Source organism: Haemaphysalis longicornis, unplaced genomic scaffold, assembly GCF_048455015.1.
Source record: "Haemaphysalis longicornis isolate Haplotype H1 unplaced genomic scaffold, Haemaphysalis longicornis Haplotype H1 scaffold_2, whole genome shotgun sequence".
NCBI lineage: Eukaryota > Metazoa > Arthropoda > Arachnida > Ixodida > Ixodidae > Haemaphysalis > Haemaphysalis longicornis.
The window spans coordinates 188,475,593-188,501,633 of NW_027526295.1; the positions used below are offsets into that span (position 1 = coordinate 188,475,593).

At 46.8% G+C, this 26,041-nt stretch overlaps 2 protein-coding genes across 3 annotated transcripts in view; both read right to left on the minus strand.

Annotated features, from left to right (window-relative positions):
- The window catches only part of LOC144169657 (uncharacterized), a 35,347-nt gene extending 26,110 nt beyond the window's left edge, over positions 1–9,237 (minus strand). The window contains exons 1-3 of the mRNA XM_077698924.1: positions 9,081–9,237; positions 2,762–2,911; positions 142–343 (exon numbers count right to left, since the gene is read on the minus strand). Of these exons, the coding sequence (XP_077555050.1) occupies positions 142–343; positions 2,762–2,881 (322 nt within the window). The 5' untranslated portion in view covers positions 2,882–2,911; positions 9,081–9,237. The remainder of the gene's footprint in view (positions 1–141; positions 344–2,761; positions 2,912–9,080) is intronic.
- Positions 9,238–21,466: 12,229 nt separating this feature from the next.
- Positions 21,467–26,041, minus strand: part of LOC144169658 (sodium/potassium/calcium exchanger 4-like) — a 37,778-nt gene continuing 33,203 nt past the window's right edge. For both annotated transcript variants that reach the window (XM_077698925.1, XM_077698926.1), the window contains 2 exons: positions 22,794–22,895; positions 21,467–21,957 (listed from right to left, as the gene is read on the minus strand). In XM_077698925.1, coding sequence (XP_077555051.1) covers positions 21,635–21,957; positions 22,794–22,895 — 425 coding nt within the window. In that variant the 3' untranslated portion in view covers positions 21,467–21,634. The remainder of the gene's footprint in view (positions 21,958–22,793; positions 22,896–26,041) is intronic.

The window sequence follows — 26,041 nt, forward strand, 5'->3', positions numbered from 1 at the left end:
TGTGTTGGCCGAAACAGCTCGGCTGTTAAAAGAGCAATAACATGGGTCTTGTTACCCGAAGTTATAAAGCCAAGTGACGTCTTGCATGTTAAATTACCATGATGCAAACAAGAATCTGCGCAAACAAGATTGATGGCTTACTTTCCACGAAGGCCGTCTTGGCCATGACTAGGGTACCGCCGGCGAAAACAATACCCATGGCCGCAACCATATTCTCGAGGGCATTTCCGGTTTGGCAGCAGACGCGCGTTCCCTTCTGGATTCCCTCACGGCGGAATCCGGCGGCGCAGAGCTGGATGCGGCGTAGAAGCTCGGAACCCGTGAAGTGCGCGTCCACATCAACCTGCGAAGAGAAGGAATGTAATAGAATGGGCATGAGTATTGTTCACGTCGAAAGCTTTAGGTTCTGGTGCTTGTACATGCACTTCAAACAATCGATCGCCCTGTTGTGATGAGAATATTACTGAAAGTTTTATGTTAATTCACTTACGACACTACTGTTATGTAGATCATTCGCAGCTACATCTCTCGGTATTGATATTAACGAAGGCTAGATGACTTCGTAAATATCCTGATCACGCCTTGTCGTTTCAAGTATGCGCGCCGATGTCCATTATTATTCTAGCTCAAATACATTATGGTGGTGTAGCTCACATCGGGCTCGTCACCGCCCGGTGCTTGATTTGAAGTATACTGCCACCGTAATCGATAAACAACTTTCTCGGCAAATATAGAATGCCACGAGAACCGCTCACAGGATCGGGGCAAAGTGTCCTGCTTTGAGTAGACCTTCTTTCAATTTTGCTGGATAAATTCATAGCATTAAATCTTGGTTTAACAGCGGGAACGTTGTACAAGTCCGAAGGTCGGAGTTGCTGGAAAAAATACCAGGAAAATGCGGAGCGCTAGAAAGCGCCTGCATCGTGGCGAACGCCGAGCGTTCCCGACACGCGGATTGGCTTTAACAAAAACAAAAACCAAAAAACTGGCAAAACCAACGAAGAGCAAGCAAATAGTGAGCGCTCGCGATGGCCGACTCCCCGGCTCGCGCAGTGACAAAAATAAACAACAAAACAACTTCCAGCGCTGTCATGAAGCGATACCGAGCATGTAATGCTTGGAAAGAGGAACACTTCCAGATCGATGCATATGACGATGACTAGTACTACAACGGTGCAAAGCAACAGCGTTAGATGTAAATAAACAATTTCGAGCTTGCACAAACGCGTGGTGATCTGTTCTCCAGTGCTCGCACATAAAGAAATGCTGCAGCTTCCCTTATCCTCGGTATTCAATGGCGTGGAATGCATGCCGGCAACCAAGTTTGCGCCGCCATATGTGTGGCCAAGCGTCTGTTGCTAGGCGACGTTGTGCGCACGGCCTGCAGATCAGGCACCCTTCTTCTCCTCCATCCAACCGTGTGAGTGCGCCCACGGCCGGGCTGGAGGAGCGGCGGGCGCGCACTTTCGCGCTCGCCGCTGCTCCAGTCCGGCCGTGGTGCGCCGTCACTCGTTACGTCGGGCTCCGCGGGATGGCAGCACTTGTCCGTGCTAAGCACGACTGTGAAACACATGACTGTGTTTCACGTTATGAACTCTTCGCCGAACACAAAGTACTGCGTCGAGTTCACTGCGAGTCCGATTAATAACATCTCTCTTGGCGCCACAGTTTCGAATCGGATTGGAACGGAGCAGATGACGCACGCCGGTGTCTTTTTTTTTCTTCGGCGTGCGGCCGCAGTGGCCGCAGTGGCCCAGGCTGCGCCGTGTCTGTGGCGCATCGGCCATGCCTGTGGCCGTTTCCAGTGTTGCCAAGCGAAGAAATTGACCACTAAACTTTTCAACGAATACCGTCTATAGGTCAAGCCTTGCGCGACTTAGTGCAGGCTTAGCCAGTTGAGCAGGTGCAACTCTACAGCGCTGAGGATGACTTTGCATCTATCACTCGCCGCGAAGAAGTCAACGACCTCTTTGATGCATCTGACGACGATTACTACCACCGCAACTATGCACATAAACAATGATACCGAAAGTTAACTATTTGTTTGGCAATGCTCCCCGACAACAGCTTCGCCATTCAGGTCTTGCGCGTATGTGCAAGATTCCACGATTTTTTTTTTAAATCACGAGGTTGCGTCACCCCTATGTGTCGCTTGCGTAGTTCGCTCTCACCAAGTTGGAAGCGCACGTGTATAACCAGAAATTATTTCACCGGAACAACTTAATAGCATAAACTACAAATCACAACCGGATTTATAAGTATATAACCTGACCACGCACATGTCACCTGTGGGAAATATTGGCCTGCCGGCGCTCTAAGTATTCAATGTAATGCAGAGAAAGCAGGCAGCAAGGCTGTAGAAGTAACTAAAGAAGATTGCAGTGCTGGCAGAGAAAAGGCAGACAAGGGAGAAAATATACCGTAAGCCCGCTACACCATGCATCTGCGGGGCAAAATTTAATTTGAACCTGCCGTAATAACGCCGCAAAAAAATTTACAGAGTAATACAATATAGTAGCGTATTTGGCTCGGTGACACACGTCATAAACCCGATACAAAGGGATACAGCCAATCAATCAATCAATCAATCAATCAATCAATCAATCAATCAATCAATCAATCAATCAATCAATCAATCAATCAATCAGAGTTCACGCCGCCGACGACGCCGGCTTTTCTGCGACATGGTGCCCGTAACGCGGTGCGTCAGAAGTGCACAGAGCATACAGGTTGCATGACGGAAATTATTTGCGGTACTCACGGCGACCACCTTGTCGGCATGCTCCTCTAGGCGACTGCGAATAAGGTCCGGCGCCGAAACGTCGTAGAATACGCAGTCAAACGGCGATTCCAGCACGCCATCCACGATGCGAGCCGTCATGATGGGGCCAACCCCCGATCTGAGGCAAACCTGGCGGATGATAGATGAATGTACAATTACGTCTCGTCCGTGGCGTTGCTCCTTTGACATTATTCTATAACAAAAGCATCGTCGCGTAATGCCCGTGTTGTGTATAGTTTAATTAAATGCAGGCGTTTCTCTTAAAGAAAAATAAATAAATAAATAAATAAATAAATAAACAAATAAATAAATGGGAATAAGAGAACCAAAGAGTAAAACCTAGGCGGGGTCATGACATTGACGTATCATTTCGTCTTTTTCTTCTGTTCTTGAATTCAAGCTGGACACGCATAGTTTTTAAACTGTAATATAAGGTTTCCTATCTTGTCTGTATTGTTTTGCGAGCTTTTTTTGTTAGCAGGTAAAGGCAACCGTAAAAGCTATTTTATGTTGCAGCCAGCGTAGTTAAGGGTGCGTTGAGGCCCTTGATCATGACTTCGCAATCTTACGTTATCCGTGAGGTTACAACCCATGCTAGGGCCCCTTTTGCTCTCCCCTGCGATAGATCCCTGCAACTGGACGCATTGTAAATATATCCAGGTATCATATTCCCATACTACCTTCCTTAAGGGTACAAGGAAACCTGAAGCTTTTCGTGGTTCAATAATGGGAGTCTGGGCTAGCCGCGTGGTAGTAATGGTACAAGTATGTAGGAGAGCAACAGGTAACGGTGCAGCTAGTGAATGTGCGATTTTTCCCACGCCTCGGCGATCTTGTAAACCGCCCCTCCTGCGTTTCTGTGGGTATCTCCACGGGAATGCACCCAAATACAGAAGCTTTGCATGTACCCGTACAGCATCCACCAAGCTGCGGCCATCAGCAAGCAAATGAACGTGCCGGTGTGACATACAAAATTGCAGGCCTGACATTAGGTGCGCACAACCTAAAACTTAACCAAATGGTCTACCACTAGGTCCTCGTGCTTTAAGATGTGCGCCTGGGCCTATATATATATATGTGTATATATATATAGCGAATCAGAATAGGAAATGAGGGGCTCGTTGAAAATAACACAGAAATAAGGGTTGGCAGTCGAGAAAACCTCGGAAAGCAAAGGGGAGGATGTGGTAGATCATTGAAACAGATTAAGAATTTGGAAAGAAAGAAAGAAAGTGAAGTGAAGAAAGAAACTGGCGGGCATTTTTTCTTCACTTTCTTTCTTTCTTTCCAAATTCTTAATCTGTTTCAATGATCTACCACATCCTCCCCTTTGCTCTCCGAGGTTTTCTCGACTGCCAACCCTTATTTCTATATATATATATATATATAAACTATATCGCCAGTTGGGCAATATAGTATGATGGGGACAGATGCACACTATTCACTACAAGTTTTTCATGAAAAAGCAGAGAAGAGAACACTTTACCACTTTACTCTTGCTCTGTTTCTTGTGGAAGAAAACAACCGCATAAAGCGTCCACAATCAGTTGTACCTTGGAAGCAAGCCCTCAAGTATCACTGTTTACTTGGCTAACAACATGGGAGACGACGCAAAGCAAGACGCGACGTAGATTCCTGTTTTGTTTTCTTGGAGAGTTCCGAAATAGATAGTTCACATGTACGGGAGAGTTGTTGGCCTTCGTGGGTACATGACAACCAACCCCGGCTTGTTTTCGGCATCAATCTTTTATTACTGTAATCGCAAGCTTCGAGATAAAAGGAACTCAAGTGGAAACTCTTTTTAGCTCATCACTGTTAAAATAAGCAGAGGGGCTGGACCAGTTTCTAAACCTCTTGAAGGCCTCGCCAGATAAACGTTGCGCCAAAATATACTGGGCACTCTGCTCGCAAATTCAACTTTCGACGGCGTCTTAGCGTGCATTCAATGCCTCAATCTGATGAATCGCCTGCCATAAATACAATTGTTACAAATTAACCAGAGGTTTTCATAGTAAGGACTACGTCTTGAATGAAGGCAAAAAGTGTCTAATTTTTGACGGTTGTTTTTACTGTGTAGTATGTGGAATAGATGTCGTTTTGGACAATCAAAGGTCATTCATCTAGTTGAGGGGCGGAAAAATTTGTTGACATTTTTTTCGGCAGCCGAAACTTTTGTTGCTTGTTGACAGTCATTCTGGCTGCGCTGAACACAAACTCGCCTGATGTTGAATTCACTTGGGGCGCACAAGAGCATTTATACATAGCGAAAGTTAGTTCTACAGGTAGGAAGCCGGGACCCAGCCACTTCTCCAAGGCATGCAGATCATGTACGGTACTACTGGCATAGGGCGGTATAACAACACGAGGCAGCGTGTGGTTTCCTCTTAAATTTAAGCCGTATACGGGTATTTTTTCTTTTCCAGTAGAGGTATTTTCATTAGGTGTGGCTGATGGCTTACTACTTGGGAATGCCTTTCTTACATATAGCCTCGGCGATCAGTGCGAATGAAGGCAAGGTTCGTGAATGGCCAATTAAGGGATGTACAGCCATCTCGTAACACTAATTCGGCTATGCAAGAAGCCCTTCTTCTCCTGAATCAATCAGCATGGCCTTCAAATGCCATATAAAAGCGGAACCACTATCATTCCTAGTCTTCTCATTTTCGGGTATCTTCAGTACAGAGGCGGGTATGTACCCGGTTCCGCACTTATCTCCTCCTAGTGATCAGTGGCAATCTCGCAAGCGTGTTAACGCATCCCGAAGCAGCTCCAATACGTCACACTCGACACCTTTGACGCGCGGGTGGAGGCATCTAGCCGCGATTTTGGTCCTGCATGGAGCGGCGTAAAGGCTTCTTGAGCTGCATACAGTAGTGCCTAAAATAATGTATCACGCCTCGAAGAACGGCACCCAGCCGTTTTACGCCAGTGATGGCGAACTCCACCTGTACACACCACTGCAGCGGGTGGGATGTGATCTTCAGGCTCTGAATGTTGACCTTTTTGGCACCCAGCTGGAATTCTCGGGCCTAAACTGTGCACAGTAATTTCCTATCAATTTCCTATTCCATGGCACTCCCTGAAATTTCACTGAGACATTAATCGGCTGTGCGCCGCTTTAGCACTTGGCTTGTTTAACCTGGAGTATTGCCGTTCGTAGCACCCAGATGTGGTTTATCCAATGAGCCGTTCCAGGGAGATCGGCATCGTTGACAATACACGCTCGGAAGTCACATGTTAAGATAGCGAAGTTAAATTAAAAAGTTCCACTTGAACATCGCATTTCTTCCTGTTGAACATGGCGCCCACACTAACACCCACTGCACGTCCGGACCGAGGCTTGCAACATGGTGAACCCAAGGCCTTCTCAAAAATACACGTTGATGCACTGTCTTCGACAATGTTCAAAGCGTGGATGGCAGACACAATTCAGGTAGTATTTGATTGTGCGATGCTCTCGTCTTTCACCATTAAAGGGCACTTGGTAGTGTAGACGCTGATAATTGGACGCATTTTCTCAACGAAGTCTTGCTGGAGCGGCAGACCTGCGTGATTCGCCCAACTGCCATTTTGAAGTGCCCTGGTGCGTTTCCAGAATAAGCAAATATATTTTTTCACGTGATGCAATTGACGTGCTTTGCGTTACCAACACCAAAGTTTCAGCTAAAATTCGAATTTCTCCCCATATTTGCTTTTGTAGCTGGTATACCCCAACATATGAACCAGTTTCCAACCAGCACAGGTACGAACTGGAGCTCGGAAGAAAGCCGTTCACTGGTGGAATAGAAAATTCGCAAAATGAGGCGTGGCATGACGTTACGGGAAACAGCTGACAGAATTCAATACAAAGAGTTTAGTGACGCCTCGACACATCTGCGTCATCGCCGAACATCTTTCGCTGATCTTGGGGGAAAACTTCGAGGACGGTCTCCCTTGGAAAACACCTTTTGGGGCGAAGGACATTTCGGCCAGAGTTCAATGAGGCTCCACGTCAGACTGAACTTCAGTGTGAATTCTTCATACTGCCGCCGCCGATTTCTTTCGTTGGGTGGTGTTTCCGCTACGTCGGGCCATGTTTTTATGTTCGTCGAATCCCTGAAATTCATTTCCTGCTCAAAGCAGCGCGCAGTGTTCAATGAAGGGTCCCTCTAACGGATGCGAGCACGAATACAATAAATCGTCGAGTGTGAGAACAGCAATATGGACAAAAGCAACGTTAACGTTGAGGTTAGTGGCCGCTAACGAAATGGCGCAAGTTGGGGCGTGGGGAAAACATGAAAAATGAAGAGAAAAAACCGCCGAGTAACATGCATCATTGGAGACGGCAAACGTGGCTTGCGTGGCCCTCGTTAATTTAACTTCCAAACTCGCGATCAAAGCATAATGTTTCAATTCGAATATTAATCGATTAATGGTACACTTTCAACTAACTCCCATCTGTTGATTGATTATAACTATTTATGCTACTTTGTCGCGATTAAACCATAATGTTTTGATTGGAATTTTAATCGATTAATCGTATACCTTCAACTCACTCCCATCTGTTGATTGACTGCAACTATTTATGCTACTTTGACGCATACGTCATGCAAGAGGTTCCCATTGAGCTTCTTACTGTTTGAACTTTCCCAGGATATTACCTGTACTACACAATACAGCAACACACCAACTAGCCAAATCTCGAATATAAATGCGGGTTACGTGTCAAATTTAAACTTGTGAATCATGTCCTGAGCGATTGAGAACACGAGGCTGCGAAGGTATAAACCTAAAAATAAATAACGTGAACTGAATTTGGAGGTGCCAGTGACAACTGTCATGGGCATTGGGATGGTCCATGCAGCTCTCAAACCACCGGGTGATTTTGATCGGAGGGGTGGCCGGGACATATCTTACATTTCCTTCAAGAGTTTTTCGGTGCCCATTAAAAATAAGAGCTTGTATGTTTACATTCATGTTTCTGTTTATGCGCTCTGGGATAATCTGATGTTTTGTAAGTGAATAAATAATTCAGGCAGCTCTGTTCGAATAGGAAATACGAATTTTGAGCCTTCCGCTGGATGTTGTGAAGTTTACCGAACGCGATATCAACGACGAATACCACAACCTAAATAAAGGCCACATTATTATTTGCGTGCTTCATTTGGTGTCAAAAAGTGGAATTAGTTTTCGAACAGATGCAATCAGAACCCACACGTACACAAACATTTAGTGAAATAATTTGCGCAGTAAATGTAGGTGGATGCTACACAGCTCCACGTGAGAAATTACCCACCCTCTTAGCGTGTATAAAATATAACTCATAGACTTCGTCCTCTTTGTGATAACTCGGTAGCCTGTGTCTCTTTACAATGTACGTAGGGTGTTTTATGGACTTGAAAGAGGCTATCAAAATAACTTTGAAATACCTTGATATCTGCCGAAATGCATCGCCTAGAATGAACCTCAGTACAAATTATAATTTTTGGGTTGTGTGTGTTTAATATGGTTTACGTTTTTGTACTTCCGTATGTGTTTGCGCTTGTAAGATAACGAACATTTCTGCATGAGGATAAGGCTCGTAACGTGTAAACTGACAAATGCTCATGTTCATGTTATTATCTTCATTTGCAGAAATATTCAGTGTTACCCAGCTGAAACTGATAACTGCACAGTTTCAATGTTTTACTTTCTGCAGTATGCTGCGAGTTACTGTGATAGAACTGTTGAAAGTATTAGCTGAATTGATGTAATATCGTGGGAAGGGCGCCGGCCGGGATCCCGTCAGGTGGTTTTCGCCTTTAGCCCTGGTCTCGTATTAGACATGTACACTGTTGGAGAAATAAATAAAGAATAACAAGAAAAAAACTGCCATTCAGCCATTTAAGGGAGTCATTCGCGTTCCACAAACACGCAGCTATAACGAAAGTAATGCGGCTGGCACACCCCTTGACTCCCAGACTTGCGCAGATGTTGACATTTTAAGACTTCTCCCAAGCAAAACCTCAACGAAGGTAGCCATCGCTTCGAACGATAGATTGACGTTTGACCGCTATAAGCCATAATCACAATCTCCACTGTCCCGTTTTAATTACCTGTCACCACGGTCACTTTTGCAAAGCGGCAAAGACTCAATACGCCACACACAAGGGCCATAGTTCGCGTAGTTTTACTGATGTTTACCCCGCCCCCTGCTATCGGGCTATCCCTCTTGACGCTCGCGACGAACTTGTCTCACCTTCCCGGCTCCGCTTACGCAACCTTGCTCGGAGCTTGCGTCATGATAAGTGTTTGAAAAATGCACACAGCACCAGCTTACCTTCAGGACAAAACAGGACTTAGGTGATTCACTGCGAGCCGCGCCTCCCGCCCGGCTGCCATGCGTTGTGATTTTTTGAAGGACGATGCGTGGCGCCGGCCGATGAGAGGGGGAGAAAGTGAGCGCAGGAAAGCCATATCTGGGTCAAAACTATGTCACGTGACGGATAAGGAGCCGTCCGCGGCGCCAAGACGCACAGAGGCGATGTTTGCGTCGCCTGCGTACTGAGGAAGCGAGCAGAGAGATAGGCCCTGGGTTGCAGTGTGCCCTTGGTTTTAACACCGTCTTGATAACAACAAAAACACAGCAGCACTTCGTCGCTACAGGGTGGATGCTGTCTGCTCTGCACTATTCGGAATGGCAAGAGCGAAAAAGACGCTGTAGGTTGCGTTCTTTTGGCCGAATAAGGGTTTTATCGAAGTAATTGTATATTATTAATGGGGACAAGATAATAAGGAATACCGACAATACACTGGACAGAATGCACAAGCTACAATGGAACTAGCTTCATATCGTAGCTGGTGCGTAAAGAGACTTACGTGTAGTACGCACACCCGGTTGCACGCATTTTTTCTACTGTACGCGTGCATACGTACTGCCACCACATAGGTATCTTTCTGCGTGACTGGTTGTTCACGCTTGAACGATGCTTTGTGCATGAGGAGTAAACGTGGGATAGCACCACGGTTATTTGCGGGAGCCGCTAAGAAGGGACTCTTGTTTGTGAGCTCTTTATTTGCTTACGCTTGTTGCCGCAGTTTGCAACCATAATATTTAGGTGCCGTGTGGCGAAATAGAAATACAATAAGGTTGTACGCACTTTGTTTGCAACGACTTCTTTGCTTGGCCACACTAACCCATTTTCGCTTGTGTTGTGTTCTGTGTCTATAAGTAGCTCTTCAACACTTGCAAGCTATTCTAAGCAACACCCATTGTACCCCGAACTTGGTCGAGCGCGGCTGCCAACAAATGTCGCTCCACCCGCCACAGAAGCAGACCCTCTGCAGCGACTTTGCGGTCCTCGCCTTCCTAGCTGCCTTCTTGGTTTCTCGAAGAGATCATTGCCTTTCGTGAAGCGATCCTCAAATGCGCCTTCGCGAACGGCTTATACAAGCTCGTGTAACGGTCTCAACCGGCTCCCCTCATGACTGCTGCTTTAAACATGACGGCTACTTTTTAAGTAACGTGAGTTTGTCAGTGAATGATCAGTGAACCCGAGCTCCTCCACAAGAGCGCATGTGGACATGCCATTGCTGAGTGAACTTTACTTTATGTGTACTCATGACATTTCGAGGTGTTCTTTCTTCCCCTGTGCCATCCATTCCCTCCCCAGGGCTCTTGTGCCCCCTTTCCTTTTATAAAGTTATTACTACTACCAAGCATTGAAAAAATATGGTATACTCGTAAACATGACAAAACATTGCCTGTAATTGGCTGGTGACGAACATGTGATTAAGTAAATACAAAAGCTTATGAAGATAAAGCATACAGATATTTCAGTGGTGGTAATAATTGCTGCTCGACCGGCATGGCTTTCACCCGCTATGCCATGGGGCGCCCAGTAGCAATGTGAAGAGTTTGTACTCCACTTGCGTGATGGCAGCTGAAGCTGTAATGAATTTGGTGGATAAGTTTGAAACTCACATCTCCTGTCACACGCTATGCTTGGTGTTTTCTGGGAAGGGAGCTAGGCACATGGATTAATATATTGAGATTTTATAAAATTAATTCAGGTGCCCATAGTTTTTCAGTGTATTCATCTGCGGCAATCACCCCGGTTTCGACAGCTAGCAGACGTGTCGTCTAGTGCACTCGGTCATTATTCCACAGAAATTCTGAGATCTTTGCCGCCAATTAAAAAGAGTACACGTGGAACCACTTCAGGGTATATCCTTCCACCTCCTACCACGTAGAGCTTAAGCCGGCCCTGAAGGCTGTTCTTCAGAGTTTCTACACTCGTACCAATGGATCACCAAGCAGTGAACCGGACATGGTAGTCTGGCAACAGCTAGCAGAACCATCTTAATGCGCAGGAATTCTGAGAAGTATGTCTCCAGTCAGGGAGTCCTACGCCGGCAACCACTTTGACGTGAGTATATAGTTTTAGCTGACAAAACGTGGCGCTGAAGCGTCCCCGCTGTAGTCTGTTTGGCGGCATTTCAAAACGTTTGCATAACTGAACCTCGGCCAATGTGTCGGGTACTCAACGATGGATATAGAAGATGCACTGTTTAATTAAACTCGGTTATCGTACCGTAGTTTTAGGGGCGAAGCTCCTAAAGCCATGGGTCTGTCCATCCCTTGTGTGTCGTGGTACGTGAACGCCGCATGCTTTCGGAGATGTCGCAAAGTGGGCCGCGTTGCACGCGCAAGAACCGGCTGCAACCGGCTGCGCAAACTCGGCAGCGGGAGCGTGAGCTTGTCTGTGTTCGCCAACGGAAGCGCGAGCGCACGTGCACTGCGAGGGGGAGATCACGCAAGAGATCACGCCACAAACGCAGGTAGTCGTTCTCGGAGATCGAACGAGACGCAAGGACCTTTGCTCGTTTCCTCTCGTCTTGTTCGGGCACAAGTTCGCCCTAAATAAAAGTTCTTTCTTTACCGTTGTGTCCTATCCTATGTGACAAATTGTGGTGGAGGTGTGGGGTAGTCCTCGATGGCGCGGGGTCTTTCACCAGGTCTGGGCCTGGGAGCATTGACTCCGAAAATAAAAGTTGATTTGTACAATGTACGCACACAGTCTTACGTCTTTCTTAATGATGTAATGGGCGAACTTTCACGGGAGAGTTACGGTTACCGATGATCTCCCCCTCTCGAGCTTCGCCCCACTTATCATCATTCATTCCGTGGATATGGCGTGATTTTTTTTCTTCTTGTTTTACGGAAATTCTTTTTTTTAGCGCCAGAGTCTTAGCGGGCCCGTGATGTGGTAAAATCCAACCGGAACGAAACAATGACCGGTCCAGCAAGAAAGAGGAGCGCGCCCCTCCACTGGTAGACAACCCTAGGTAATGCATACAGGGTCTTGACTCCTGAGAGAGCGAATGCGGAAGGAGCAAGAAAAATGCGCGCCTTTTTTCTTGCTAACAGAAACCTTTCTTGTACCGCGCTGTGCCGCTTTGTTCAGCTAGTTCTGCTCGCTGCTGAAGGTGTTCTGTATGCGGGCAGGGGTGTCGTTATTCGCATGGATAAAGCAGGACCATTATGCGGCGTAACGCCTTTCGAAATCCAGGTTAGCTATAAAGGTTTGGAGCCCTTTCCCAATAAATATAGAAATTTACATTCATGTCAAGCCGCCTATGTTACCACAATATTTCTCTTAGATAACTAAATTCTCGTTAACTTACCTAAGAGGGGTTAGTGTCGGTTAATCTCTCATAGCAGCCTATCCATGCTGAGATGTGCTAATAATGTTGTATATCTTATCCTGGAACAAATTGTGTTTTGTCACAGAGAGCCCAGAGCAATTCGGGACCCCAATTTCAATTGTATTCGATGGCTGTCCCATTCCTGAGGGCCTCTTTTCACCGGCAAGCTTAACTTGCACTGTGCGATTGGAAGGCAATCGGAAAGGGCTTTTTGACGCCATCGGGGTATCACGGCGCCCTACCAAAGTCGGTCATCAAGCCCTCTATGGGCGGAGCTTCGTTACCCCGGCAAAGTTTTCCAACGCGGTGCTGTCGCGTGGTGCCAGGTATAGAAAATACGCAATTCTGAGCATGGCCTCCACGACCCGTTGCTCGCGCCGCCGGCGGCCTATCGCGGAGGCCATGTTCTGAGCCCATGTTGTTGGCCGTCTCCTTTCAAGCCGATTGCGCAAATTATATATAATTTCGCCAATGGATGCAGCAGTTATATGCGCTAGTGGTACCTAGGCACGGCAGGTTCTCACATTCATCGCAGGCATGCATCCTCAGACCACCCTTGTGAGCAACCAGAAACATTTCAACGAAATTGAAACTGAAACAAAAGCCTACCTCTGGGGGGAGGAATGTTTAGCACCCATACAACTCTGCTAGCTGAGAGTGCCAGTTCAAAGACACACGAATGCGAAAGTTCTCGCACATTTATTTACTGCAAAGTTCCAAGAGAACGCTCTTCCCCGAAACATCACACCCCCCTCTAAAATCGATGGCTTTAGCGCCGATCAATGACCAAAATAAGCGCGAATCATCTATTCAGGTGTTGATGTGGTCACTTATTTGTCCTTTCCGCGCATGGCTCGAAAGTTTCCCCATCTCAAATTTTTTCTTAATATCTCCGCAGTTTTGGTTGGCGCTGAGGCCTCTTTTTTGTAGTTTTTCACACCTGACCCGAAAGTTGGCCCACCCCGTATTTTTCACTCTAGATCATTGTAATTGGGTTGGACTTTACTTCGGATCTTTACGGTACATTTCAATGTCCCTGCAATAGTGTATGTACCGAAAAAAAGAGAAAACACTCAGGCAAGCTCCACAGATACCACGCTACCTCATTCGGAATTCGGGATGGCACAATTCGTTGTGCGGGAAACTGAATGATCTGCGGGCGTGTTTTCACGCGTTTAACATTTTATGCATTAATAAGCAGCTGCTGTGACCTTTATATACATGTTCGCCATACTGTTATCTATCGGAATAGGCAAATTTGCTTTTACATAAAAGTTTGCCTTTAAGCTTAGCGTCATGGCGACCAAACATACACTTTAGATTACGTCAAACAAGTTCGATTGGGCTAGGTTCTTAGTCATAGCAAAAGTGAAACGAAGAAAACAACACCAAGGAAGAAGAGGGACGGTGACGCTTTCACAACCACATCTTAAGTCACACAAGCGTAGATTTCTCCTGCAGGCGAGATTTCCTGTTGGTACAAACCGGCAACTTGCTGTTCCATTCAGGGCCATTTGCTGGTTTTCTTCGAGCACTACTTTTAGTGTTTCGAGCAAATTCTAAAGAGAACCCGCTGTTCGACATCAATATCTCATGGGTCCAGTCGTTGGTTTTGACGCGAACGTACAAGGTTCAAGCTCCAGCGGTGCTCAATTTTTTTGCAAGACCCGTAATTTATTTTACTGTAAAATGCCTTTTTATTGTTCAATTCCACGCTTTCTTTTGGTGAATACGGGTATTTTGACATCTTTAAGATCGGTTTACGGGCGGGGAGGGACATATCAGCGCGTTTAACTAACTTGCTGCATCATCCCACCAGAAGTGCTTTGCTTGGAGCTATGACGGAACGGAATATCGCCCTCTGCAACATGAATCAAGCTCTTCGGCAGTGGGCCTACCCGCAGTGGTCGGATTGAACAACGCCTCATAAAAACACTAATGTATTTATTTATTTGTCATTCGTACTCATCAATCAATCAATCAATCAATCAATCAATCAATCAATCAAATCAATTACGTTATGCGAAAGAAGTACCAGGGTCAAGCACGAGAAGTCTCTGCACTTACTCTGAATCCCGTGTGTGTAATGTGAAGTTTAGCAGTCTTACCTTCCAACAAAATAGCCCGTACCCACGGTGCTGTAGTGCACCTGGAACTAAAGTCTTGGTCTTGACGCAGTCAAACCGTTTTCCTTTTGCTTCTGTTTTCCAAAGTATTTGCTGGTGTTATCAACCGTAACGCCTGGCGGCAGATAGCCCCGTAGCAGTACATTCAAAGAACACGTTCTGAGCAATTCAGATGAACGCTCGGCCCGTCGCCCATAAGCAGGCATGCTTTTCTGCTTTTTAGAAGAAAAGAAGATTCTTTTATGTTGCCATGTTCTGTGAAGCGCAGTAGAGCAATGAAAACGTCATGTTTGATAGCGATGGATGGAATTACTATTTATCAGGCGAAGTGCGAAAGGAAACGACCGAGTTGTGGTGCATGCAAGGCATCTCCCGTGAAGTGCTGCAGTTGCGTACGCGTATCACTGCATAATTTAAATTTCTGTGCGTAAAAACAGACATAACTTGAGCGCTGTAGTCTGTAGACATCCTTATAGTAACGTGAATTGATTGATTGTAAGTTTTAACGCGCCGACGCAACGCAGACGATGAGGTGCGCCGTAGTGGAGGGCTCCAGATTAATTTTGACCACCTGGGGATCTTTAATGTGCCCTGAAATCTCGTACACACGGGCGTTTTTGCTTTTCGCCTCCATCAGAAAAGCGGCCGCCGCGGCCGGGAATCGAACTCGCGTTCTCGTGCTCAGTAGCGCAATGCCTTAGCCACTGAGCCACCCCGGCGGGTAGTAACGTGATTTCTTCTTCAGAATTTTTGGATGAACTACTCGACTGCTCTTCAGTTCTTCCATTCAACATGTTACTTTGGGGCGACATTAGCGTTAATGTGCATAGCAATGCGTATTCTTCGGAGCCCCATACAAATATTTCGCCCTGTGAATTTAGCAATATTTTTGCGATATCAACACGTGCAGCATAGCCTGAATACATAGGTCTTGAGGTTTTTATCATAAACATAGACAATGAAATACCCACAGCCGGAATAAACTTTATTTCTTTCATTGCTAAAGTAAAGATTGTTGTGGCTATGGGTATTATAGTGTCCATGTTAACAATAAAAATATCAAGATCTCTCTGGCCAGACTATGTCCCAAGGGCAATAAAATACCCACACCTGGAAAAAATCAGTTATGACATTTGTGACAGTTCCCCTACTTATTACTCTCATTGTCTCCCCGAACATCACCCCCGAAGAGATTGCACATTTAATAAGACATCGGCACCTGTTGGTTTGTACAAGGAATTTCTTCCGTTCTTGCGAGCTCGTATATGCAAGAGTGGTGAGCTTTATAACCTAAGGTTGGCGTTAACTAGGGTTACTTCACTTTTACATAATTTTGACACCATCACAACGCCTCAATTTCGTATATCAGTTTTAAAGTAGGAGGATGACAAAGCATTGAATTGGCCCTGAACAATTGAAAATCATAGTTTAGAAATAATCACCTCCTCAATGCACTTCTGGGAGCGAGGGATCCTTGCGAACTGGTGAAATTTAATAAATGTAAACGTAAACTTATTGCTGAAATAAAAAAGGCATTATGGTTCCAATTGGACTACCGCTTTTGGGAAAGCCCTAAAATAAATGTTACTCTAAAGTTAAAACCTAAATGAGCAGGAAATAACATATAGGAAATATTACAAAGTACAATATATAAGAAGATTCGGGGTTAGCTTTTGCTGAACATCTTGTTGAGCGCATTGTAAAGGTTGTACAGCCAACACATACCTAAACGTACTCTCCGAATGGAAGGCCATACTACGGGGAAATTGAAATTGGGCTGCTAAGAGATGAAAATAAATTTATAGAAATTTCAAGAATGTAAAGAAAAGAAACGCTAACGTTCTGCATGACCTGGAAATAAAGCAAGATTTGCATTTAATAGACATTTAGCGTCCTGGGTTGCATGCATATACAGCCGTGTCTTGAAGTAGGATCACTTACCCTAATTGCAGTTGTTTTGAAGAAATAGAAAAATAATTACGTTACAGCTGCAGGTGAGCTTTGATACTCCCTCAATACTCTACAGGACCTGAAAAATCGTTTTTTCTGAGCGATCGTGACAGAACTATTATTTAGAATTGCCAACACCGCTTTCCACAAGGCAAATATTCAGAAAACGCACATGATGACACAGATGGAGCTTGTTATAAGCCCTGACGATAAGAAACTTACGCTTGTTATGCTCATGTACTATAGGAAGCTTTCGGCTTACAGAATCATAAAATACTGCTCACCAACTGCTGACTAACGGGAAAGGTGTGCGCCCGCGACGAAGCCCATTCTCTTCTTCAGTCATAACTTCTCCAGCAAGCATGCTTTGTGGTGGAGTGGGAGGCTTTGTTTCTTCGGACAGAACAATACATCATAGCATTCCTTAAAGGAGTGTAGCAAGACAACTGCTCTTGAATATTGTTACGAAGCAGCCTCCTTGGCGAAGCAGCCGTTGAGAGGCAGCAGCTCCGTGTGGGGGAAGTGACCGAGTCGGGATGACAACGAAGACGAGAATCAGTGTCTCGCTCGGCATGAACTGCCAAGCTCAGCTCCTCTGAGCTGCTCTGCTACGCTGCAGGTCTGCAACTTCTTCGTAAATAGTGTAAATACTATTCCAACCCCGTCTACTCGATTTCATTTTTGGTAAGGTGGCGGGTGCGTTTGCGACGTTAACAATATCTTAAGAGTAGTGCATCCGTGTTTTTAGGGGCGAAGCTCCTTAGGGCGTGGGTCTGTCCATCCTCGACGTATGTATGTAGCCACCTCTAGTTTAGTTCTTGGATTGTTTACTAGATGGCATGGCTACCTCTAGTTTAGTTCTTGGATTGTTTACTAGATGGCGGTACTTGTATATGATGAAAAGATGCGCTTGGATTGTTTACTAGGTGGCGTGGCTACCTCTAGTTTAGTTCTTGGGTTGTTTACTAGATGGCGGGGAGCGTTGTAATAAAATCCGTTCGCTGTTGGCGCGCGTTCGGAGTCGCCCGATGGATAAGGCTGCAGATGTGCGAGCCCGCGAGGCAGAAGCGCTCCGTGAAGCTGCGCGACGCCGCCGCCAAGATCCTGCCGTACGAGAGCGGGAGGCTGAAGCGTGTCGCCTGGCTGCGCGACGACGCCGCCAAGATCCCAGCGTTCGAGAACGAGAGGCCCAAGCGTCACGGCAACGGCGCGAGGACCCTGCCGTACGCGAAGCGGCACGGCTGAGGCGCGAAGAGGATCTCCAAAACGTCAGAGAACGGGAAGCGGCGAGAAAGCGCGCGTATCGGCAGGCAGACCCCGATGCAGTGAGAGCTCGTGAGGCGTCTGCAAAACGCATCAGGCGAGCTCAGCCCCAAGGTGCCGACGCGCGGTTTAAGCGAGACTTTCTAGACGTTACGTTCGGACCCAGATGTAGTGGGCGAACTTTCACTGAAGAGTCACGGTTTTACCGATGATTTCCCCTCAGGAGCTTCGCCCACTCATCATCATTCACCCCGTGGATATGCTGTGAATTTTTTTTCCTTCTTGCACACAGGACCAGTTCGTTGGTTGCAGGCCAAGATACACACGAAATTTTGGCTGTTGCTTCAAAGGCGCTCTTAAATAATCGGGATAAGGCGTACCTATATGTGCTAATAACCAACGCCAATAAAACAGAAGCCTGTCTATTTGGAGCAACAACATGAAGACACGAGTACGCAGCAAATAACCGCATTGGGGAGTGTGCCCGTAGAGACAGCGAACAAACGCAGAATAATTAGTATACGTTTTTAAGTGCGATGCACTTTATAAGCGACCCTGAATCCGCCGTCCGCATTGCTCCTCCTCCTCTCCCCTAGCAACGGCGCGAGGAGCGGAGAGGAGCGTCTGTAGCAACGGCGCAGCGACGTCACACCCCACGTGACCCGCGCGCGCCCCGCCTCCCGCGCCGTGGCTGCGCGCGCCCGCGCCGGCTCCCGCACCGCTCCTCGCGCCGTGACGTCACACTCCCACGTGATTGCGCGCTGGCGCCTTTGCGTCTGCTCCCCCTCTCCTCGCGCCGTGACGTCACATGCTCTGCAGCTGGCGCGCCTCTCCCCCCGTTAGGTTTGCACTCACCCTCGGCGCGCGCCTCTCCCCTCGCCTGACAGCTCCCCCTCGCCGGTACTGCGCCTCTCAAGGCGATGGCAGAATTACTACGCCGTGTACTCTTGGCGCAAGAAATGCATTCGCACTTCCTCACGATTCCCTTCGGGGAGGTGGGGGCAATTTTTTCCTCTGACATGACGCATTCATATAACACAGAGGAGGCATAGACAGGTTTAGCTGCTTCACTGTCGTCCGCGGGAGCTACCCTGTCACGAGGTTGTAACCGTTTCGGAGAGGAATCTAATATTCATTGATCATTGTCTGCTGCACAGACTGTTGTTTTGGGACCAACCACGTCTGCAAATATCGAAATATCTTCTCTCGCACAAAAGAAAGTTCGTATTTTATTGCGAATGTAAACTACTTGCAATTAAGTCAGCCATTGCTATGTTCTTATTTTCTGACGTGCACCAAAATCATTTCCGAATTCTTTCCTGAATTAGTTGCACTTTAACTACATCATCCAGTATATATTTTTGTAGTGCAGAAAATAATACAGAGGCCTCGTAGTCCTATTTCCCTCAAGGCTATTCTGTACGTTCATGGAATAGATTAGTTCAAATTAGGTTACACTTGATTAGAGTAGATTAGAGTACATTGACCAGACAGACAGACAGACAGACAGACAGACAGACAGACAGACAGACAGACAGACAGACAGACGGACGGACGGACGGACGGGCAGTTTGTCGAACCGAACAAAATACCGCTTCGGATGAATCCATTTCGTTCCAGTTCAGTTCCAGTTCGAGTAAATCGCAACCCGAACCGATTAGCGAAGCAGTCCGCAAGATTAAACCGATTTGCGAATCGTTTCGCTGAAATAAATAACCGAAGGGAGAAAAAATGTTTTGCAGTTTAGTGCGGCCATGAAATCTGAATACTATTCTGGTGCATTCGAAATACTGTTTTTCCCAATAAAAGTTGCGCATTTTTTACAGCAACAGTGAGCAATTACATTATATATTTAAAAATAACACATATACTACTCTCACTGTTTGCCAGCTACTTTCCCGCCCAGCCGTTATGTTGTCTTAGGGAGTAATTACAACCTATAAAGGTCTTAAAGGTCTGCAGGATACACTTTCTCAAAGTTTCTTTTTATTTTATCGTTGAAATCGCAATCTCCTCTCCAGAATCACCCATCACCCCGATCGTTAAGCCCCTATAGCTGCGCCTGGGTGCCGTAGAGTCTCCTCCATACATCAGAAGGGGATGTGTTTAAATCCTAGCAATGTACTTTTGTAGCACAAGCTTCAGTATGCTAGCGGGGTGACCAGTTTTGCCCTGGAGCGCTAGAGGTCAAACCACACCCCCTTCTACAAGCGCCCGACATGGAGCAGCGACCCCATAACGGGGAGAGATAGGCGGCAGTGGAGAGAGAGACAAGGAGGGAAATGAGACGTACGCGGGACCCGGGCGCGGGACGTCGCAGACGAGGGGAAGGAGGCCACCGCCGCAACGATAAGTGCGTGCCACGAAGAAAGGCCGCGGGCCATGTGCGGCGCAGAACCATGTGCGATATAGAAAGACAAACATCCAGCTGTGGTCCCTCGTACAACGGCGAGGCTTAAACAACGCCGTCAAGCAAAAAAGAGGAAAAATGCTACTGTTGCGTACAGCTTCGCTCGCTTAAGTCTTGCGGCTTAGTGTGAGCTGCCTTCATTTCTTTCATCAGTTGTAGCGTAAAGAAAGTATTGCAACAGCAGCCATGTAAATGCTACCGATGAATTACCTATATTTTCTGGCCACCTAGGATAATTTGTTCGCAGTCACCTACTGGAGGGTGTGAGCCGAAATTTGGTGAAAGGTGAGCTGGGATGCGTTTCGGAGATAGATGTGGGTGCCATAATGACGTTACGCCTGCCCACTGCCCCCGTTACGTCCATTCAGATGCGGAATCTTATAACAGATTATGCGATTACAAACTGAAGGAGGGTTAGACAGTAGTTGTTGTATAGGTTGGTGAGAGGAAAAGGAAAGAAGTGCACTGGGGCCAGCAAGGAACTCTCCACCATACAACCCATGTCGGTGAAGGGGGAGTAGGGAAAGAGAATCGTAAAGCCCGATATAGAACTCTTTCGAGGAGGCGAAGAAAGCTTTGATTATTTTGTGACCCATCTTTACGGAAAATGCCTGAGAAGTTGCGCTGCTGATGGTGCGTGAAGGACAGAAGCCCCGAATGGCATTGACCACACATTATCAGGTGCGAATAACCCAGCCTTTTCTTCGTAAACCGGTAACTGTTATTTAATTTTTCCGTTCAGTGCTGGTTCGTGGTCAGCGCGCTGAAAAAAAAAGTTGCGGGTTCGGGTTCAGTTCCGGAAAAAAATACCGGTTAGGTTCCAAGTTTAGGTTCGGTTCGGTTCCGCTTCGGCACCCTGATATTAGATAGAGACAGGCGGAGCGACAAATCGATGGGTGAATAGATGGATCGGTGGACTGATGTTCGGACGGACGGAGGGGTGGACTGACGGGCGCATGGAAGGATGCATGCATGGATGGATGGATGGATGGATGGATGGATGGATGGATGGATGGATGGATGGATGGATGGATGGATGGAGGGATGGATGGATGGATGGATGGATGGATGGATGGATGGATGGATGGATGGATGGATGGATGGATGGATGGATGGATGGATGGATGGATGGATGGATGGATGGAGGGATGGAGGGATGGAGGGATGGATGGATTTGCCTCGGCTGTGCCCTCGCCTCACACTCCTGAGCAAATACACATGCACAGCACCATCAATACATCCATGCAATGAAGACAAGGAGGACGGAAGAAGGCACATTTTACAATATTCTTTATTCTACTTTATTCTATCGTAAACTGGGTGCTTCCGTTGTGTATTTGTACAGTTGCGTCATACACTAAGCTCTAACAAAGACTCTTCTATACTTGATCAGAACGCATATATAATAACATACATGTAGACAGGTACTTGTGTAGCTCAGATGCAGGCGACGTTGTTGACTACACCGAAGACATTCATTTCGTAGAGACAGGCGAGAACAATGTAGGCTGCGTACAGGACCAAACAACCGACACCGACTCGCACGTCCAGCTTCCATCGGAACCCCACTAGGCAGAGGTAGAGCAGGAGTACAAGTGTCAGGAGCACTGCGGCGCTGAAGCTCACGCCCGCGCTGCTGAACACAATAGCGTGTGTGGGCGACAGGAACGCCGCCTTGACGAACCAAGGGCCGCCCAGGCAGAACAGAATATCAAACACGTTGCTGCCCAGTAGATTGCACAGCGCCATGTTCCCGAGCCCTGCACAAGCAAGATTAGAACGTTGAACTCCCATGCTCGACCAGCACTTCAGCATCTTCGATTGCACTCCGTTTTGATGCTAATTTTGATAGCACCTGATTCCTTATTTTTATTGGGATAGAATTCAACTTTATCAGAATTATTTATGACCTGAAATCTGCCCAAAACTATTAGTAACACAAAATAAAGCGGAACAGGCTGTGGAGTAACCCCTCTGCAAACGTCTTATACAACGGACGAATTCCTGCACAAGCCCTCCGGGGGCAACTTATTCTGGGGAGCTCACGTGGATCATATCATAGCGAGTGTATTACATACTGTGTGCCACACAGAGACAACTTCAACAAATATTTACCAGTGCCCTGTAGTTTCACCTGTCTGATGCACATTTGAGAGTGAAGGCGAAACAATTATCAAAGTTCGCGCCATCACCACAAGGGTTGAGAAGAAAATATAATTTACGCCGTAAATTTCTTGCTTGCAGCGCACTCAAAAAATTAATACGGTAGGTAATGAGATTTTCTTTTGCCGTTTTGCAAAAACACGACCACGTAAGCGGGGTTAGCTAATAAAACCCTTCTTCCGGGCTGGGAGTAAGGAATAAAAATTGCAGCGTTTATTTTGAAAAGCTCTGCCGCCTTCAGCACAATTAATATGGACGAACCTCAAGACAAGGTCAGCAACTGTGACACCCATGTCTGCTCTGACACGACGTTTAGATTCAATATATAGAGGGACCAATAATACATCCCGCTCAATGCAAGTGTGTTCTGTGAAGGTTTTGATATCCTCCCCAATCGAAGACGGAGAAGAATACTAGCCGGTGGATTACTCACCGTTTTTAGCGACAATGACGCTCGTTATAGCCTCCGGCATACTCGTGCCCACAGCCAAAAGCGTAATTCCAGAGATGGTTTCCGGTATCTGGAACGTGTCACCTGAGCAGAGAGGAGAAAAATCCAAGCCTGAATTCACTGAAGAAAAATGTCAATGGAATTGTCGTTAGCTGGTATAGATTGACAGGATACGAAACACTAGCAGGATCTGGTTACGTTTGTGGGTACATATCTCGTATGCCTTATGGGTCAAATGTGGGAAATACGTGGTTCATCATTTCTCAAGGAAACCTCCGGGCACACAATACTGTGGACAAGAAGGCGACTGCACGCCTATGCACATCAAACGTCTGAACTAACTAATATAGTTGATTTCACCTCCAAATGTGCGTCAAAGGACTCACGCAGGGTTTTCAGCTTTACACGTCATTTTAAATGCTTATGTAACACAGAGCCAGTGTCCTTTACAGTACGAAAGGTTATCTGGACCTGACATTCAAACTCATTGGACACTACGTTCAGCGGATGAGACGTTGCAACTAGGAGCACGAGGTAGGGCTGTTTTTTCCTCAAAATGGCCCCACCCTATCCCACAAAAAAAATTACCCCCATCTCCCCGCGAGGGAACCCTGGTGTGATGCGACGCATCTGGGGGTTCAATTGGCGTTTCCATTGGGTTGATTCTCTAAATCGGGTGAAACGTGTTGTGAACGCCTAGGATGCCTTTCCATCGCATGCGGGTGTTCTCATACGCGGTACGATGGGGGTAATTTTCACAGCGCCTGAAGGAGAGGAGACAGCGGAGGAGAGTTGCGCATGCGCGCAAAGCGAGCAAAGCGCGTGCACGCAGCTGTTGTTTATGATAATGGGACGGAGTGAGAGTGTTGCGCACAGCTGTCGGAGAGAAGAGCGGAGGAGAGGCGCGCATGCGCAGGTGGCGTGCGGACGCCGCCGACGCCGACGCCGACGCAGGAGGGACATGCCTCAGAGCAAGAGATGTGTCACATCTAAAAAACAAAACATGCGCGAAAACAGATTGGGAAGTCACTGAAATTGCAAATGCTTCACTGCAAGCGGCTGAGACGTGCCTCTTAATATATGCCAAACATGCAGTCGTCCCGCTGAATACAACTAAGGCACTGCTCGGCGTCGTGGTGAAGCTCAGATCTAGGAAATGCGTACACAAACTGCATTGCTGAGCGCTACAAAGCATATCAAATGGACGCTATGAAAATTCGCGCTCGCGCAGGGCATCTTAACTGTGCTAATTGAACCACCTTGCTACCTTAGAGGAAGAGAAAATCAAAACAGGAAGGCTACCGTGGCAGCAAAGCGCCGTCACAGGCCGGCTAGCCGAAGCAAATTCCGTTTCGGAGGGTATAACCAAATCCCCATCCAGACTTTTACTATCATTTTTATCTTTACACGGACAGTTGTATTCCTATTAACAGGGTGGCGACCCCCAATCTTTAGCGTAACCATGGTGCCCGTCTATCTGCAAAGTCATGCAACGTCGAATGCTCGACTAGGAGTCCTCGCTTTATGTCGTACATTCATCCCTCTGCGTGAAGTCACCCCAGCCCATGATGCGAGAAATGCCGTCTGCAATTCACATTACAATTATCGGGTTTAACGGGCCGAAGGAACACCTGGACGACGAGGCGCACTGTTGTGGAGGCCTCAGGAATAATTTTGACTACGAAGGGATCTTTAACGTGCGCCGATATCTCGACACAAGGTCGTTTTCGCCTTTCGCCTTCAGCTAAAAAGCAGTCAGAAATGCACGTTTCGTGGAGCCCTGTACCTCTGTCGCATCTAAGGTTGCTGTGGTATTGCCCTACAGTGTAGCCATTGTTTTTTCTACATCATTGTCAGCATTTTGTACCAGTTAAAATCAACTAATTGACAAGGCGACAATCATACGGGCCCTTGGCGTCAAAGCATTTATCACTGAAGCCTTGTATCACTTTTTATCTGAAGAACTGTCATGTGTGGTGGCCTCAATAGTGAATAGAGAAATACAGTCAAACCCGTTTATAGCGAACTTCAATATGCACCGTGATTAGTTCGATATATCCAATAGTTCGATATAGCCGAACCAGCCTATAATGAGCTTAATGTTACAAGTTCGCATGGCGAGGGAGCCCCCCCCCCCTCCCTAACTCCACCATCCCCTCATGCAGAAACGAACACAGTAAAATAGCCAACCAAACCCAAAATAATCAATTTATTGCAATTAATACAGCTACTTTTCGCCTTAACTTTCTACCTTGTAAAAAATAAGCGGTGATTTTTTTTTTAATTTCGTTTTCGCGGCTACAACTAGCATAGCATTCTCTACATGAAACATTGTTTGCAGCAGTTCGAGTCGGCGTTCTCCAAAATCTAAGAAGCATTGGCGGAGCAAATCGACTGCCGAAAGCGCTTCACTATAAGCATCGGACGGCTTTCACTCGCGACATCATCGGCAACGTTGGCGAGCTCTTGCCACAGTTCACCGATGCTGCTGTATAGGTCCGGACTCGCTGACTGGGCGGGTTCCGTCGTAAGTCCCACACGTCGGAAATAGTTACGGAAAGTGTCGGCGCAATTTCCCACTCGCGGCTCTTGCTCCGTGGTCGCGGCCAATCCACATCTGAATCGCCGCTTCGAGACCATGCATTTAGGTGGCCATTCTAGGCGCGCAGAGTTCGATATATCGGATGTGAACTTCGCTATAAGGAATATGTTTCCCATGTATTTCCGTAACTGAAATATTTTTGTTCGATATATAGCATAATTAGCTTTATCCGGGTTCGTTATAGCCGGGTTTGACTGTATCACCACCATGCTTTTGCAATGCGTGCGTCAGAAGGACTTGAGACAATGGCTACGTCAACCGGTAATAGTTGAGCGTAAGGACGACTTTGAATTTAAACTTCGGGCTGGCATTGTCCAAGTAGAAAAGGTGACGGCAGAATTTTGGTTACAGTGGAGAATGTGCAAGGTTACAATAGCTAACGACACATAATCTTGGTTACTGCAAAGTACAACTTTTACGCACGACCAGAGAATTGGTGGTTGCAGACTCGATGGTGCCAGGGAGGTAGAAAGGAAAGGGAAATGATTGCTGCAATTAACTGCAGCCAAATCAAGGCACAGAAATGAGGCGCCAGTGTGCCAAGCGTGGTTGCCCAGGAATCAGTAATAAAGACGACAGTTCTTTGGCTACCTAAAAGCAAACATGTCTGTCTGTCTGTCTGTCTGTC